The 14,635-nt window shown below is 38.8% G+C and overlaps 1 protein-coding gene across 6 annotated transcripts in view; it reads right to left on the bottom strand.

Moving 5' to 3' along the window:
• SRPK2 (SRSF protein kinase 2) overlaps nucleotides 1–14,635 on the bottom strand; it is a 154,617-nt gene that overhangs the window by 53,352 nt on the left and 86,630 nt on the right. For all 6 annotated transcript variants that reach the window (XM_063323468.1, XM_063323463.1, XM_063323464.1 and 3 more), the window contains one exon: nucleotides 95–246. In XM_063323468.1, the coding sequence (XP_063179538.1) occupies nucleotides 95–246 (152 nt within the window). The remainder of the gene's footprint in view (nucleotides 1–94; nucleotides 247–14,635) is intronic.

Raw genomic sequence — 14,635 nt, 5'->3', positions numbered from 1 at the left:
ATTAAAGAGTAGGTCTTTAAAAACTTCCCAAGAACCAGAGTTAAGACTTGCATGACAATGTTTACCCTCATCGACACTGCTGAATTGCACACACCTTTACAGTAATCTGCAGGATCCTCTTGCTCCTCATCGTCGGACCCTAAGATCTCCTCCTCTGGCTCTGGCGGGGTGGGCTCCGGCAGGGGCGGAGGTGGGGGTGGGGGTGGAGGTGGAGGTGCAGAGGGAACTTTCTGTTGAGGCTCTGGCCTGAAAACCAAAGAGAGAGCACGCTTAGTAAAGAAATTCCTCACAGGGGTAACGCAACCCTTCAGAGGGGAGGCAGAAACGTCTTGGGAAATACCAGCGAAGAATATCTCACTTATGTTCTCACTGTCATCTTTCATATCACCTGTGGGATCCTGTGGAGGCATGGACAAGAGATGCACCTGACCAGACCAAAAGCAGGTCTCAAGTGAATTTGGACTTACTTGCTGGAACGGCTTGGAAAAGATATAGAAACTATATAATCAGACACGGACAAGCTTTCAGAATTCCTGATGAGCAAACAAGATGTTAGACCTATCTTCTTGGGCATGACTGAGAAGAAATATTTTTCTAAGAATATCAAGGTATTCAAAAGCTCCTGCCTGCTAGCTGAAGGAAGATCTCATGGATACACAGCAAGAAACAATATTCCAGCAACACTGACCCAAACCAGATGACTTAATGCACTTCTCACCTGTAGCTGCTGCCAAGACTACAGAAAGCTATATCAATATTCAAAATACCAAAACCAGCTATTAGGAAGTAAGAGAAAAAAACTAATCTTCCTTGGTAGCCTATGATACTCTCCCAGAACACACACAGCATGCTTTAATGTGCATTAATTAAAAAACAAAAACAAAATCACCGAAACCCACCATCACCAATCAAGAGGTGTTTTTCCTGACTGTCTTGCATCTCCAGTTTAGAAAAAAAAAAAAAAAAAGAGATATGTTTTATTGCCTATTCCGAGAAAGGTTGTACTTGGTATTTCTAAACACCTACGAATAACTCACATTTCGAAATTCTGAGTATTTTCAATGCACATAAAAAATTAAAACCAGGGTTGAAGGATACCTGTTTGTCAAATAATTAAGAAAGCCTTCTTCAAACAAGTTGACGGGTTTTTTTGTATTCATACTTCATGCAAATAAAAAACCATATACTTGCCAAATAATACGCTTGCCAAATACATTTACAAAGTAACTTAAAACATTTGTGCCATCAAAACCTGCTGTAATTTGCATTTATATCTACTTCAAATCTAAGCCATCTGAAACATACCATGTTAACAGTATTTTGTCATTCATACAATAAAAAAATAGAAATCTGTAATTAGCTGATTTTTCAACTCCTAAAATTTAGATTCAAATACTTCCTTGATCATGAGTAAAAGCTGTATTTATGTTTATCCCACTCCTATAGTTGTCCTCCTCCTTATAATCCCCACCACCACTTTGTTTTTTTACACACTGCAATTGTTCAAGACAAAGCATTTGGAGTCGAAGAGTACACAGTTGGTCAGAAATAAATTCCACTGGCAACATGCACCGCCTGCACAGCAGCTGCTATTATGCCTTTGCTTTAAAGGACATCACTGGAAGTTGCATGCATACCAAATTTATCTGCCTGCTACCACTTTCAGATAATAACATTCTTCTATTTGTTCAGTACATGGTCAGATTTAAAAAGGAGTATTTGGAACTGATTCATTAATGGTTAAGTTATGATGAGAAATCTACCCAAAGAAATAAATTTATGTAATTTTTAACCACGTAAAGCTTAGGACAGAACAGAAGAGAGAGAAGGGATCCATTTGTAGAATAAACAATAAATATGTTTGCACGTGCTCTTACTTACATAAGTTATGCTTTTTTTTTTTTGCCTTTATCTTTCCTCTTTTGTTGCCAACAGATGTCTCTATATTGTACATTGTGAGGAAAGTAAACTGATACTGCAAATGGAAGGTACAGCACATTCTCTGACCACTTAGTCTTACTACACATTAGATTAACGGCCCTCCTGGTTTCATGGTGTCAGCAAGCTGATGGCCCCCATGCCCGCTCTGATGTTAGCAGAAAGCTTTAATCAAACACATCATAGTATAAAGATCTACATTACGAACCTTGAAACCTCATCCGCTGGGCGTGAGGCCGTTCTGCATACACAGATCAACAACTATGAACACTTAAAAATTAATAATGCTAATGACGAGCAAGAAAAATAAAGCATAGTAAAATAGCCTGCACTTCATCAATATATCTGAAAGCAGTGTGCCAGGTAACACAGGCACATCCATCCATGCCTGGAACCTTATTTTGGACGGTACCATCATTTTACTTCATTCTGACCACAAGTTTCCATGTTATTATTTTGGTCACATAAGATGGTACAAATTTTCAAAAAAGCCAATATTTGAGCTCAGTCCTAGGGAAACAGATTAAGAAAACAGAGGTGCTTCTGACTCTTTCTCAAGTTACTGTATTTGATTTCGTTTTGAAAAGGGTTATTTTTTTCCTGTCTCCAATCCTTGTTGTATTTGGTATTCAGGAGTGTTTTCTTATTGTTCATTGTGGACATCAGGAAGGAAGGAAAGATATTACTTTATTTCCTTATGGAGTGATTTATGATTTTATCTGAGAATAACAAAACACTGATTTAAACTGAGGAAGATCTTTGATTTGTCCTTTAAGCTTTGCTTGTACCTTTTGAAGCAATCAAATATTAGTACATGAAGAAGGCTGAAGGAAAGAAATGCTGCTGAATTATAACAGTCTGACTGACTTTGCCATTTTTTGCTTCAGTTTAGGATTCTTAGCATTGTTCTTTGGTTTTGCTCACTTTTACATTTCTCGGGTATACATAAAGATCAAGCCTTCAACACTTGACTTGGCTGCTTAAACTCTGCCTACAAGTTGAACAACTCATCCTGGCATCACCGATGCTTGTTCTTCTGCCAACACACAATTTCAGAGTGTTAGGAAGGACATCAGTCAATGAGCGAACTCCAGTTTTGCTGTTTCTTAGTAGCCCTTTTATTGAATTGGAAAGATAAGCTTGATCAATGTTTCAACAGTGTCTTCCTTTGCGATGTACGGCATGAATATATACTTTATTCAGCTTAGATTTCACTTTTCCAGTATAGAGTTTGTTAAAATGTGAATTGTTTTTTCTTTAAAGTGGACTTTAAAACATCTTTGGCATTAAAAATCCAGCCACGAAGCAAGCTGTGAGTAATAAACATGTATGCTAACCTCCTTTTCCTTTTCAGAAATATAATTCTCAAAGACTATCATAACGTAACAAGCTATTCAACAGCTGCATTATTTCAAGTTATTACTCTTTCTTATTTCCTAAAATGTTGTATGTAATGACAGGCATTAAGTAACACATGCATGCAAAGGCATATACTAAATTTGTTATTTTTTCTGAAGTAATCTCTTGGTACTCTGTGGTCTACCACCACTGGGTTATTCATCCCCATCCAAGCATAAACACTTAATTAATAGAAGAAGATGACACACCATTTCCAGAACAGTATTCTGTCAGTAGGTATGCACAGAACTGGTCACCTCCACAAGCTACAATGACAAACCTTATAATCGTATTGAAAGAAACATTACAAACAATTAGCAAACACTAGCCAGGATGTTTTATCTTTTAATTAATACTCTCTTTTAAATGGACAAAAATAAATTTACAGCAGAGTCCAATCAAAATACAATGAAATCCTATTTTTAACCTGCTCTTAGAGAAAATCCTTAGTAAAAGATAAAAGAAAAGGTGAAGCATTTCTCCTCTACAGTGAGCTTGAAGCAAAACACACCAAAATGCTGCATGAAGTGCTATGGAAAATCAAGTGCCCGCTTCAAGAAATGTAAAATTACTGGCAACCTAATTTTACTGTCCTCTGTCACGGACATGTTGCTCTGTGTTCCAACTGGGGAACAGCCAACAGTAAAAAGCAACCTCTGTAACGTTAAAACCTGAAAATGCTGGGGAAAATATACCATGAGAAATTCAGGAAGAACTGTTCAAGTTTTTTGTTGTCAATGTTGTGGGGTTGTTTGCTATTCTTCTGTTCTGGAAAAGGTAAAACAAGAGCAGTGAGGGTGATTAAAAACATGAAATGCCTTCCATATGGGAAGCATCTGAACATACCAGAACTCTTCAGTCAGGAAAACAGACAGTGGAGATATATAAAATCTTGAGAGGCACACAGAAAATGAATAGGAAATGACTGTTCACTGCCTCTCCCCACACAAATTGAGCCAAATTGACAAAAAAACTAAAGAAAAAAAATTACTCATGCAACACGATGTTAAAAACTAAAGCCACCTTTTTTTCCTCAGATATCATGGGTAAGAGAAGCTAGCTAAGTTCAAGTAGAGAAAAACTCTTTGGAAGAAAAATTGACTGATAGCTAATACAAAACCACCTTTGACTCAGAAAGCCCATCAGCCTGAGATTGCTGGATTAGGAAAAGTATTCAGCACATTGGGGCCCAACCCTGCACTCTTCCCCTGGCAACTTGCTGCTGGCCAGAGGGAACAAAGGTCCACCTTGGGTCTGACCTCTTGCCGTCACTTCATCTTCAAACATTCCTTCCTTTTCCTCAACAAATGAATCACTTCCATTACTAAACACCAAAACAGACTTCAGGCGTCTTTATTCAAAACCCTCATAGGAAAAAAAAAAAAAAGTCTTAATTGTTAGTATCAAGTAATAGATAAGAATGCATTCCAGGCAAGATTGCTATACAACAGGATTACTTGAAGAAATCCTCATGTTGCTCTCCATGGGGAACAAGCATATAACAGGAGACTCCTTCTCTATGAACTGTACTGTAGGCGTGATGAACTACTGAATTTATTAACTTACAGACTACTTTTAGGTAAACAGAACTTTACCTTGAACATAAATAAAACCTGCTTCTGATTCTCCTACCTTTAGGAGAGCATTGTCTCATAAGGAAAACAGACTGAGTCAAATGAAAAAAAATTGGGGTGAAGGCAGAAATTGGTGTGGTTAAGCTAAAGAACTACCTCAATTTGAGGGGGAAACAAAACTCTCCTTAGTATTTTCAGATGAACACATCCAGAGAAGTTTTTTGCTAATAGAAAATGCAATTAAAAGGAAGTTAAATGACTCTTTCATATAGTTAATAAAATAAAAATTGGAATAAACTGTATTCTAATAATGTTACGAACCTCCTGACATGTCCACAGAGGCTCTTTGGGGAATTTCAAATTGAAGAGAAAAAAAATAAGAGGAAGCAGAGAGAGGGTAAATATCAGAAGGAACGTGCTATAAGCCTCCTAACAGCAAGATGTGAGCTTTAAGAAATCTACGAGTGGGTGTGGGTCCATCTGGAAGGAGCTCCAGCTACGCTTCCCTCCAGGTCCAGAAGGCAAAATCTTTCATGCTCCTGGGCAAGGCTCTCAGGTGCTAGAGAGCTTCAAGTCTAAAATCCCTATACCCAAGTTTCTTCCAGCTGTTATTAACTGCCTAAGGACTCAGTTATTTGGGTCTCTTTCTCATTTGTCCAAATGGTGTCTGCTTTACTTATTGAACTCTTGCCTGTTCTTTTTCCCAAATGCAGATTTAGCTTAATTAGACAGGTGCCTTCTAACAGCGAGCTCTTTGAACTGAAGGCAGCCTTAAATGAAGGCTTTCTAAATAAATCCATACCCGTACAACATGCGACAAAAACACAAGAAAGATCAAAACAACCCCAAAGTTCTTGCTCAAGGAACAAAAAGATGTTGCATATTTCAAGTAAGATTTTAAGGTTGTTGTAACTCTGAATAATTTCAAATTTTAATAGTTATTATGATAAATTATTTGTAATTTAATATTATAATTACTTTAAACTATGCCAGAGGTCATCTTACAGTTTTTAGAAACAAAGTCTATAAATCCAGAAAGAAACAGAGCATAATGAGATGTTTTTGACTCCAAGAAATTGTTAATATGAACTTCCAGAGACTGCTTTGCTTTACATGAAAAGCTCTATTTGTGTTCTTGTACTAGTAAAGAACTATTCTGTAATTTCCAATTCTAGAAAATCCATACATAAAAAGAGAGATTGCTGGCATGTCACAAGCATGAAACAGTTTCTACATCTGGTCATTATCAAACAAAATTATCATTCCTCCTGGGACTGTTAACATTCCTTCGAAAGATACCATCTTACTGTCAAACATCAATCACAGCACCAGTGGAAACCCCTCCCAAAACGGAGCAGGCTGAGACACAGTAGATTCTGCAACCTCAAGCAAACAGCAAGACAGAGAATGAATTTTTCATTCCCGTCTTGCTTACTAGCCTTTTGGAGGCAACCTTGGGCTTCAATGTATACCCAAAATCAAAGTGAAATGCTGAGGAACTCTGCCTTCTTCCGTTCAAAACAATGGGTACTATAAATAAATAACACTTCAAGCAGCTAGTACTGCAGTCTTACCATGCCACCACCCCAGCCTAGTACCAGAGTGCTGGAGCAAAGAGAGATCCTTCTTGTTTTCCACACCTCACAACAGAGCTTCTCCCTTACCCTAGTGCTGGATCTAGTGATTACACAGCCATGATGGATAATGAATCCATAAACTGGGCTCCCTCGCTCTGCAGCCACGTGGGAGGCCAGGTGAGCAGGAGGAGCACATTGCCAAGGGCACCCAGAGCTGAGGGGAACCAGTAGCAGCCTACTGTTATATCAACTCACATGTAACATGAAGCATTAAGGTCTGCCAGGTTTGTGGACATTACAGGAGGTGGCTCTTTCGGGCTTTCTCTGACATGGAGTTACACCAAGTTCCCTGAAGTAATTGGTTTCAAGCTCTGAAAGTCAGTCCCAAACAAAATTTTGTTCTCAAACAGATGCAATTCTGTTAAAATGTTCTTAAGACAGCTAACCAGAAGCCAAACCTATCCAGCAAGCCTTAATCTCAACTGAACTTGCCAAGGTATTATGTTTTCCTCCACAAATACTGTTTTTCTTGCAGAGTCCTACTTTCCAGACCAGTCATCCATTACAGACTTGCAGAGGAAAAAAAGTCAACAGTTAAAAAAGAAAAAACAGACCCATCTGGTGACACAAAAACAAAATAACTAGATGTACAGCCAGCAGCTTGCACTTTACCTATATTTCTAGTCATCAGCGAAGTGTTGTAAAGGCTGAGAAAGATATATAAAAAAAAAAAAAAGGCAGCACAAATTCCTAAAAGCCAAAGAGGAGAAACAAGAAACACAGCTGTTGTAAGTCCATGGAATATGGACTCCGATCAATGAAGAATTATAGGGTTTCTTATATTACGCATCTAACATGCCAAAATGAAGCCTCCACCTGAAGTCAGTCAGTTAAGGAGTATGGCTCCAATTCTATGACAAACACCTAGTTAAAAAGCAAGCCAGTCTCACAAACCACATATGAAGCTTCACCTTCTCCAAAGCCTCTTGCAACAAGAGTCCCTCCTCATGCTGCACGGTTCCTTCCTCCCTCTCCCTGCGTATGGATCTCCACTTCTGACCGATGAGAAGACCTGACAGGAAACACCGGCATGCAGTAACGGAAGTAGCCACTATTTGCTTTGGCTTCTTTTTCCTCTTACTATGGCTAAGCTGTGTGATGGATCGCTTTTAACAGAATGACTCACAAGTGTATAAGTGGAAATTAATTTTTGAGTCTCTTTTTGGCGTGTTACATCGTAGTATTCAATTTCTGACTTTCACTTTGGCATGTTAAATTATAGTGTTTCTAGTCTTTCTATTAATAAGATATAATCAGAAAATATGCTGTTGTTGCTTTAGTATCTTACAGTTGCCACTAGCAACAAATCTGCAAGTTTTGAAGGGGAGGGAGAAGCAGCACCCTCTGCTCTCCAACAGCCCTACCTGCCCCTGGAAAAGTTAGTAGATTTAACTTAATTTGGCATCAAAACTCCTTAAGTCAATGACCCTTTGAAGTCAAAGATGGACTTCAAATATGAATTCATAACTAAATTATGAAACACAGGATTTAGTCTTTGTTTATCAGTAAAAACCAACAACTTCCTCAGAGTTGATATAAACATAACATACACTACAAGAAAGTATATACTCCATTTATGTGTGTTAGAGACCATACGAAGACAACTGCAACAATCTTAAGATAAATGAGCAGGAGTAAATCAACAAATGCAGTGTTTTGCACCTCTTTTTACCTATTTAACAGCCTAGTAGAAAAGATTTCATAGGAACAGTGAAATTGTAACCCTTCATTTCATATCAAATGCAGTCAGCAGCAGTGTACCTCTTGCTTGCTCCCCCTCCAAAAAGTACCCTGGTAAAACATAATCCTGACTTCACATAATCATCTCAATGCAAAAAAGCATTTTTCTTCTCCATGCTCAGTTAATGTTTGGAAGACCCATTCATCCTGTTAGTGCAAATGCATCATGCTCTGGATTATGTCTGTGAACTCAATTCTACAGGCAATGAGAAAAGGATAAGCAGACAGGCGTTTTGGATGGGACAAACACTGAGGGACATAACTGGCAGGGAGGGAGGGGGAAGGAAAGAGCCTGAAGGAACAAGGTTGCATGAATAAATCAGCAATTAGAGGAAACTCACTGTCTGCAGCAAATACAAAGCATCACTGCAGCAATAAATTCTGAACGCCACAGTTGGAACTCTACTGATACCAAACTTCACCCCATTAGTCTTGCTTTTGAGAAGCTGGAATGAGCACTTTACATGAACTCTTCACATTAACAGTTGTAACTCATTTTCACTAACGGACTTTCTTTCAAAATGAAGGACTGATCTCAGTTCTTCCAAAAACATGCAAGCCCCCTCCCAAACTTCCAAGTGCTAGTAGCATCTGCTCCGTGTAACTTTACAAGAATTTTTAACAAACCTCTTCACAATTCCCACTAGCGTTTTATGAAAGTACCTATGCTTGCACTGCAGTATTAATAAATAATAAAAACAAGCCAAACAAGAGCAACTTAAAACTTTTTCTCTTAAATATTAGGCATAAGTTGCAAATATGCCTATTATTCAAAAACATTTTGCCAGTGTTCAAATTATTAAAATTCTTCCATTTTGGGTATATGTGGCCGTAAATCCAATATACTAAATGCCTGCTTTGAGTTTTTTATATATATATTGCTCATTCATGGTAATTTAAGAATCCATTTTCATAACAGAAATATATAAAAGAAGCAAAGAGATTGCAAAATCCTGCAGCAGTCAAAAGCAAGAAAATGGAAAAATTACAGACACGTGTTTCTAATGAAAACTCATTATCACCCAAATACAGATAAATAGCGAGTGGCTGATTTTAAATATCCTGTATTTTAAAATATGGCCTCAAATACTTTGAGGGCTGCACCTATACCTGGAAGGAAACAAAATTTTAGCATCCCTTCTTCTATATCTGGTATTATCATAAGCAAGAACATAATTTTGAAGCCTGGACCCTGACCATGGCTAAGCCAGGACCAAGACACGAGCTGCCAGTAAGCACTAACATTGTACATTCTTGCTGGTCTGCTTAGATCTGCACGCTGGCTTTGCTGAGCTTTCCTGCGTCTGGGAGACAGGTTTTGGAGTAGCAGTTTCATAGAGGTGAAAAGAAAAGGAATCAAGAACACAGTCACTCTTTAGCTCTGAATTACAGTCCAGAAGAGACTGCCTTTTTATTTCCAGTATGAGGACTTTCACACTGCAGTAAGACTGACTCAGTAAGGCCTTCATCATCTTCTTTTCATTACATCATGTAATTCATGACCCTTTACTTGATCTTTTTTGTCTTCTTGTCTTCATAGAGGCAGTAGCATTTGTTACCTTTCAGACACATGGAAACACATTTATTTGGATAATTGTTTGATAAGCTGATCTAGAAGAAAACAGTAACTTAAGTGCCTGAGAGAAAAGTATCTTTTTTTAAAAAGTGCCTAGATCTCTGAATATTTTTTCACTTTACTTTGCATACTTTTTAATGCAAAGTTTACAGCTGATCTCTTGCCCAATTACCTTATAGAACATGGCATCTTTTATTTATTTTATGCAAATTTCATTACATATGCTTCCAAAAGCCACTGCATTCAGCGTCCTTTCCTGTCACATGTTCCCTCAGTGTAGAGGTCATTATTCCTCAGTCCATAAGATTCCTCCACATGCCTATTCAACATTCCCACTGAAATGCCTTTCAATCTTATTCCCATCAATGATTTGCCTTGTAGGTTGTAGAGCCCATTTTGTAGTCTCCTTTTTTTGGGTTTTTTTTTTTGTTGTTGTTTTGAAGCTTGCAAGTGAATGTCCTTTCATTAGACTGGATCTTCAACAAGCAGCAGCTATTTCAGGAGAGTTAGGGAAGTCACTTCAGTATTTCAGAGCCCCGTCCAGCTGGTTTAGCTGTCTTGGATGAGGCAGTTTTGGATACCAAATACTGTGACAATTCCTGGTGAGGTTTTCAGAATCTCTTATGTGTCAGCAAGTCTGAGAATAAGGGTTATCAGACCATCTGACTCATCCCAGCCTTGGCGTGCTTTACCTCACAGCATGGATGCTGGATGACTCACTTACTGGAACATTCCTATTTCTAACAGCAAGAGAGAATCTAACCCATGGTGGAAAAGCACTCAAGGAATCCCAGCTGTTGTGGTACCCTAGATGAGATGAACATTCTCCTTTGTAGACAAGATGCAACAGTAAAGATGCACATGCCTCTGAGAGTGAGATCGTTCTATATCCTATGCCTTGATACCAGAACAATGTGACTGAAGCTTCCCCTACCAGGTCAGGAAATTGTACACCTCAGAAAAAGAAGTTCATCTTGTAAAGGTAAATTCTGAACTCAGTTTACAACAGTAAGTGGACAGCAACTATTACTACCAGGAGGCTATGGCCTCCAGTTCACCTCTTTTCCATGTGTAACCCCATCTCAGAGTTTCTCAGGGAAGAACAATGGTGTCTGCACCTGACCACTACACAGACCTGTTTGCAAAACTGAAGAACTTTCTGATTCAAGGTTTCAAAAGTCAGATGTCCAGGATAATTGGTATGGCACAGTAAAAACCAGAAACTCTGGTGCTGAGTCCTAATGACAGTAAAGGACGGTGACATCATGACTTCAAACCCATGACATATCACAGGCAGAAGCTGATGTCCAAGGAACACTGTAAGTTTACTGCTGCTGAAAATGGAAATGTTAAGGCGTTATGGTTGTGGCAAAGCTTCTGATCTGACTGGTGCTAAAACCAAGACACATTATATATGTTTGCAATGTATTGCCTCGACTTCAGCTAAGCTGAGTCAGTGCCAAAGCCAGCATTGCCTCAGTTATCTGACAAGCCTCAGAGAAGTCTTCGAGAAGCTATGTGGACTATTAGCAATAATGGATGGAAAAGAGCTGAAGGAAACTCAGAGCTGAACCACTGTGTTTCAAGAGACAAAGCCGAGAGGAATGAAAGTGTGCCAGGCTCATCTCACCTTATGTACCTATAGCTACTGCAGAGGCAAGGTTGTTTTTCTACTCCTGAATGAAGATTTGTATATTCAGTCAGTGCCACTGTGCACATGGGCTATAACTTAGAGCTTTGATTTGCTAAACCTCTGAAAAGATGATAGCTGAAACACATGCTGATTGCAGGATGGGATGGAGATATTCCACTATAAAGTGAGACATCTTTAAATCATCAGCATGGCAAGACAGCCAAGCCTTCGAGCTTAATCCTGATTGATAGTGCGGGTGCCTGACGCAGGGAAGAGGCTAATATTCCTCTGTGAACATTTTATCTACTTGGATTTCTACAAGAGTCCCAGTTAGGATAAATCCGTTCCCTTTAGATAATTGATTAATTCCTCCTAGGCAATACCAGATACAGACTGGCTGTATAGTGCTAGATGATGATTCACTGAGATGAATGGAGCCCTTCACATTTATGAAGACTGCTGCTTCCAGCTAGGTTCATCTTCTCAGAAGGTCTGACTTCTCAGAACATCCCACTTCACCGAGGCGGAGCAAGTACTTTGCAGTGTAGGAGGCATAGAGGAATGCAAAGAGATGAGCAAAGCTTCACCCTAGTCCCATCAAAGACAAAAGAGAAACTGTAGGCTTTAGAAATCCCTTCCCTTAATGACTCCTGGTACCCAAAAGAAAACGTAGCATTTCTAGAAAGCTCCCTGATACCTTTAAATCATGCCTTCCTCACTAACTTTTTCATTAATAACAAAGGAAAATAACTACCTGAAGATCTCATCAATGTACATTTAGTTCTGCAAAAATTTAACTTCTAGGGAAGTATAAGCAGCAGCCTTTTTTTATCTTAAACACAACCTTCACTTCCTCCACCTCACCACACATCACCTGATGTCCCAGCCTATCCCTGTCAGCAATCTTCACAAGTACGTGAAAGACAGTTTGTAAAATAATGTCCATAATTCTTCCAATTTCATCTGAATTCCCCTTTTTTCTTGAACACATAATGATGATGACTAATACACAAATGGCAAACAAAAACATACAGGGAGGAGCAACTGTATAGAACTACTAGACAGTCTCCAGCAAACAAGGGGCATGAGGGGCCTGGCTTCCTCACCATTCTCAGTGACAGAAGCAGGGGAAATAAAAATACAGGAGTCAGTGTCAGAGCTCTCCCCATCCCTATGGGCATGCAAAAAGTAGAAAAAGGTATACTAAGTACCACTGAAAGATAACAGAGGGTTAAAAGAACAAACAAGCAAGTATTATCATTTGAAAACCCAGAGAAAATAAAATCAGAGGGAAAGAATTACCATGAAAAAAAACACAAAAAAATCAAGATTTTTCTGTAAGTCCTCAAAGACCTTTGTGAAAATGATTTTAAAAGAGTTCAGAAGGTGAAAACTAGACTAAAAAGGCTAGAAGACTAAGCCAAAACTCAGTCTATTTTCTCCTTGTTTTGCCCCAGTACAAAACTTCCTTTGTCCTCAGTATAGAAGACTCCTTGCAATTTCCATTTCTATATTACGGCAAATATAGCAGTAATAATTGGGCATATATTTAACAGTGCTGTTCTGTAATGCTAGATAAAAATTGATTTTCTATTGCAAACAGCAAACAATAGGTTTCAATTTCCACTGTTATACAGCTCTACGTTTTAAACAGATTTATAAAATTGTTACATGGTTTTGTGCCTTGAAATACATTTCCTGTCTAAAAATGTAGGTCTGCATCTCTTCCCTTGCATAAAAATACCAACCACAGCACAGCATCAGCCTTTCTCCCAGTGCTGCTGCGTTGCCACGGAAACTGGCCCTGATTTCTACCACCAATATAGGTTCCATGTAAGCACAAAAAAAAACCTGAAGTAATATTTATATAATATGCAACAGAGAACATATATACAATGTTTACGATCTCACTGGAGGCCTGCAAACTGGCTGAAGTGACTTAAAAGAATTCTCAAGACTGTTTCTATCAGACATTCCAAGTATGTTTATATGACTGGCTTCAAAATGATAGCACAGGAAACACACACATATGTGGAATTCAGTATATTCTTTTCTCCCTCTTGTTTTCAGTTGAAAAGAAAGACAAGTTCCATACTTCATAAGTAAATAAAATCATGTGTTCTTGAATAGTACTGTGAAAAAATCAGAATTTAATTTCTTCCTTTAAGAGTGAGACAAACCCCTTTACCTTATTCTCAAAGAGCTATGATAGAAGACTAATAAAGGCTTTTTTAGTAACAGATTTTGAAACAAAGGACAGTCGATCTAACCTTCAGCATTCCCCTTCTTTTAACAGGACGGCTTGTCTTTCTTCTCTTCCCACTCACACTCCCTGCAAACAAATTTCCTGTAAAAATATTGCAGTAAAAATACTGCCCTGCAATTCTGGTGGGGTTTTTTTCTTGATTGGGTTTTATGTTTTTGTTTTGTTTTCTGAATACAAGCCGTGTATGCCTACACAGTCAGTTAGCCTTCACTGAATCACAGAAGGGCTGAGGCTGGAAGGGTCCTCTGGAGATTGTCTGGTCCAACCCCTTTGCTGCTCCAGCAGGGCCACCTAGAGCCAGTTGCTCGGGACCACGTCCAGATGGCTTATTTTCAATATCTCCAAGGATGGAGACTCTACCACCTCTCTGGGGAACCAACCCATGCCAGTGCACAGCTTTCAACACCAGGCATGAGATAAGGAGACACATTCAGACTTCTAAAGGGCAAACAACCCACTGGTTAATGCCCCAAAAATGTTTTCAATATATAAATAACTTTATTAGTCAGCTTACTGTAAAATGACAGAATGGATAATACCTTTTGAGTGTATTTAAAGAGATGGTAAATGCTGCAGACACTCTTACACATAGTGATATCATAGTGAATGATAGCAGAAAGGCTCTTCTAGGACAGATCAAAAGATCCACACAGGCCAGTATCCCGTATTTAGAAAAACGGCCATGTGCAGGTGTCCAAGGAAAAGCATAAAAGCCAGCTAAGCACACAGGCATCCTTCTTCCCCAAGCAGTCCCCTGGTCTCCAACAAAAGGCAGCTCAGAGGCCACCAGATGGGATTCCCATGTATTTAGTAACTCCCACCTGATATTTATTCCACAAATCTATGAAGTTCCCCTTTGAGCATATGGAAACT

The sequence above is a fragment of the Chroicocephalus ridibundus genome, chromosome 1 (genome assembly GCF_963924245.1).
Source record: "Chroicocephalus ridibundus chromosome 1, bChrRid1.1, whole genome shotgun sequence".
Taxonomy (NCBI): Eukaryota; Metazoa; Chordata; class Aves; order Charadriiformes; family Laridae; genus Chroicocephalus; species Chroicocephalus ridibundus.
This window is presented reverse-complemented; position numbering and strand designations above follow the sequence as displayed.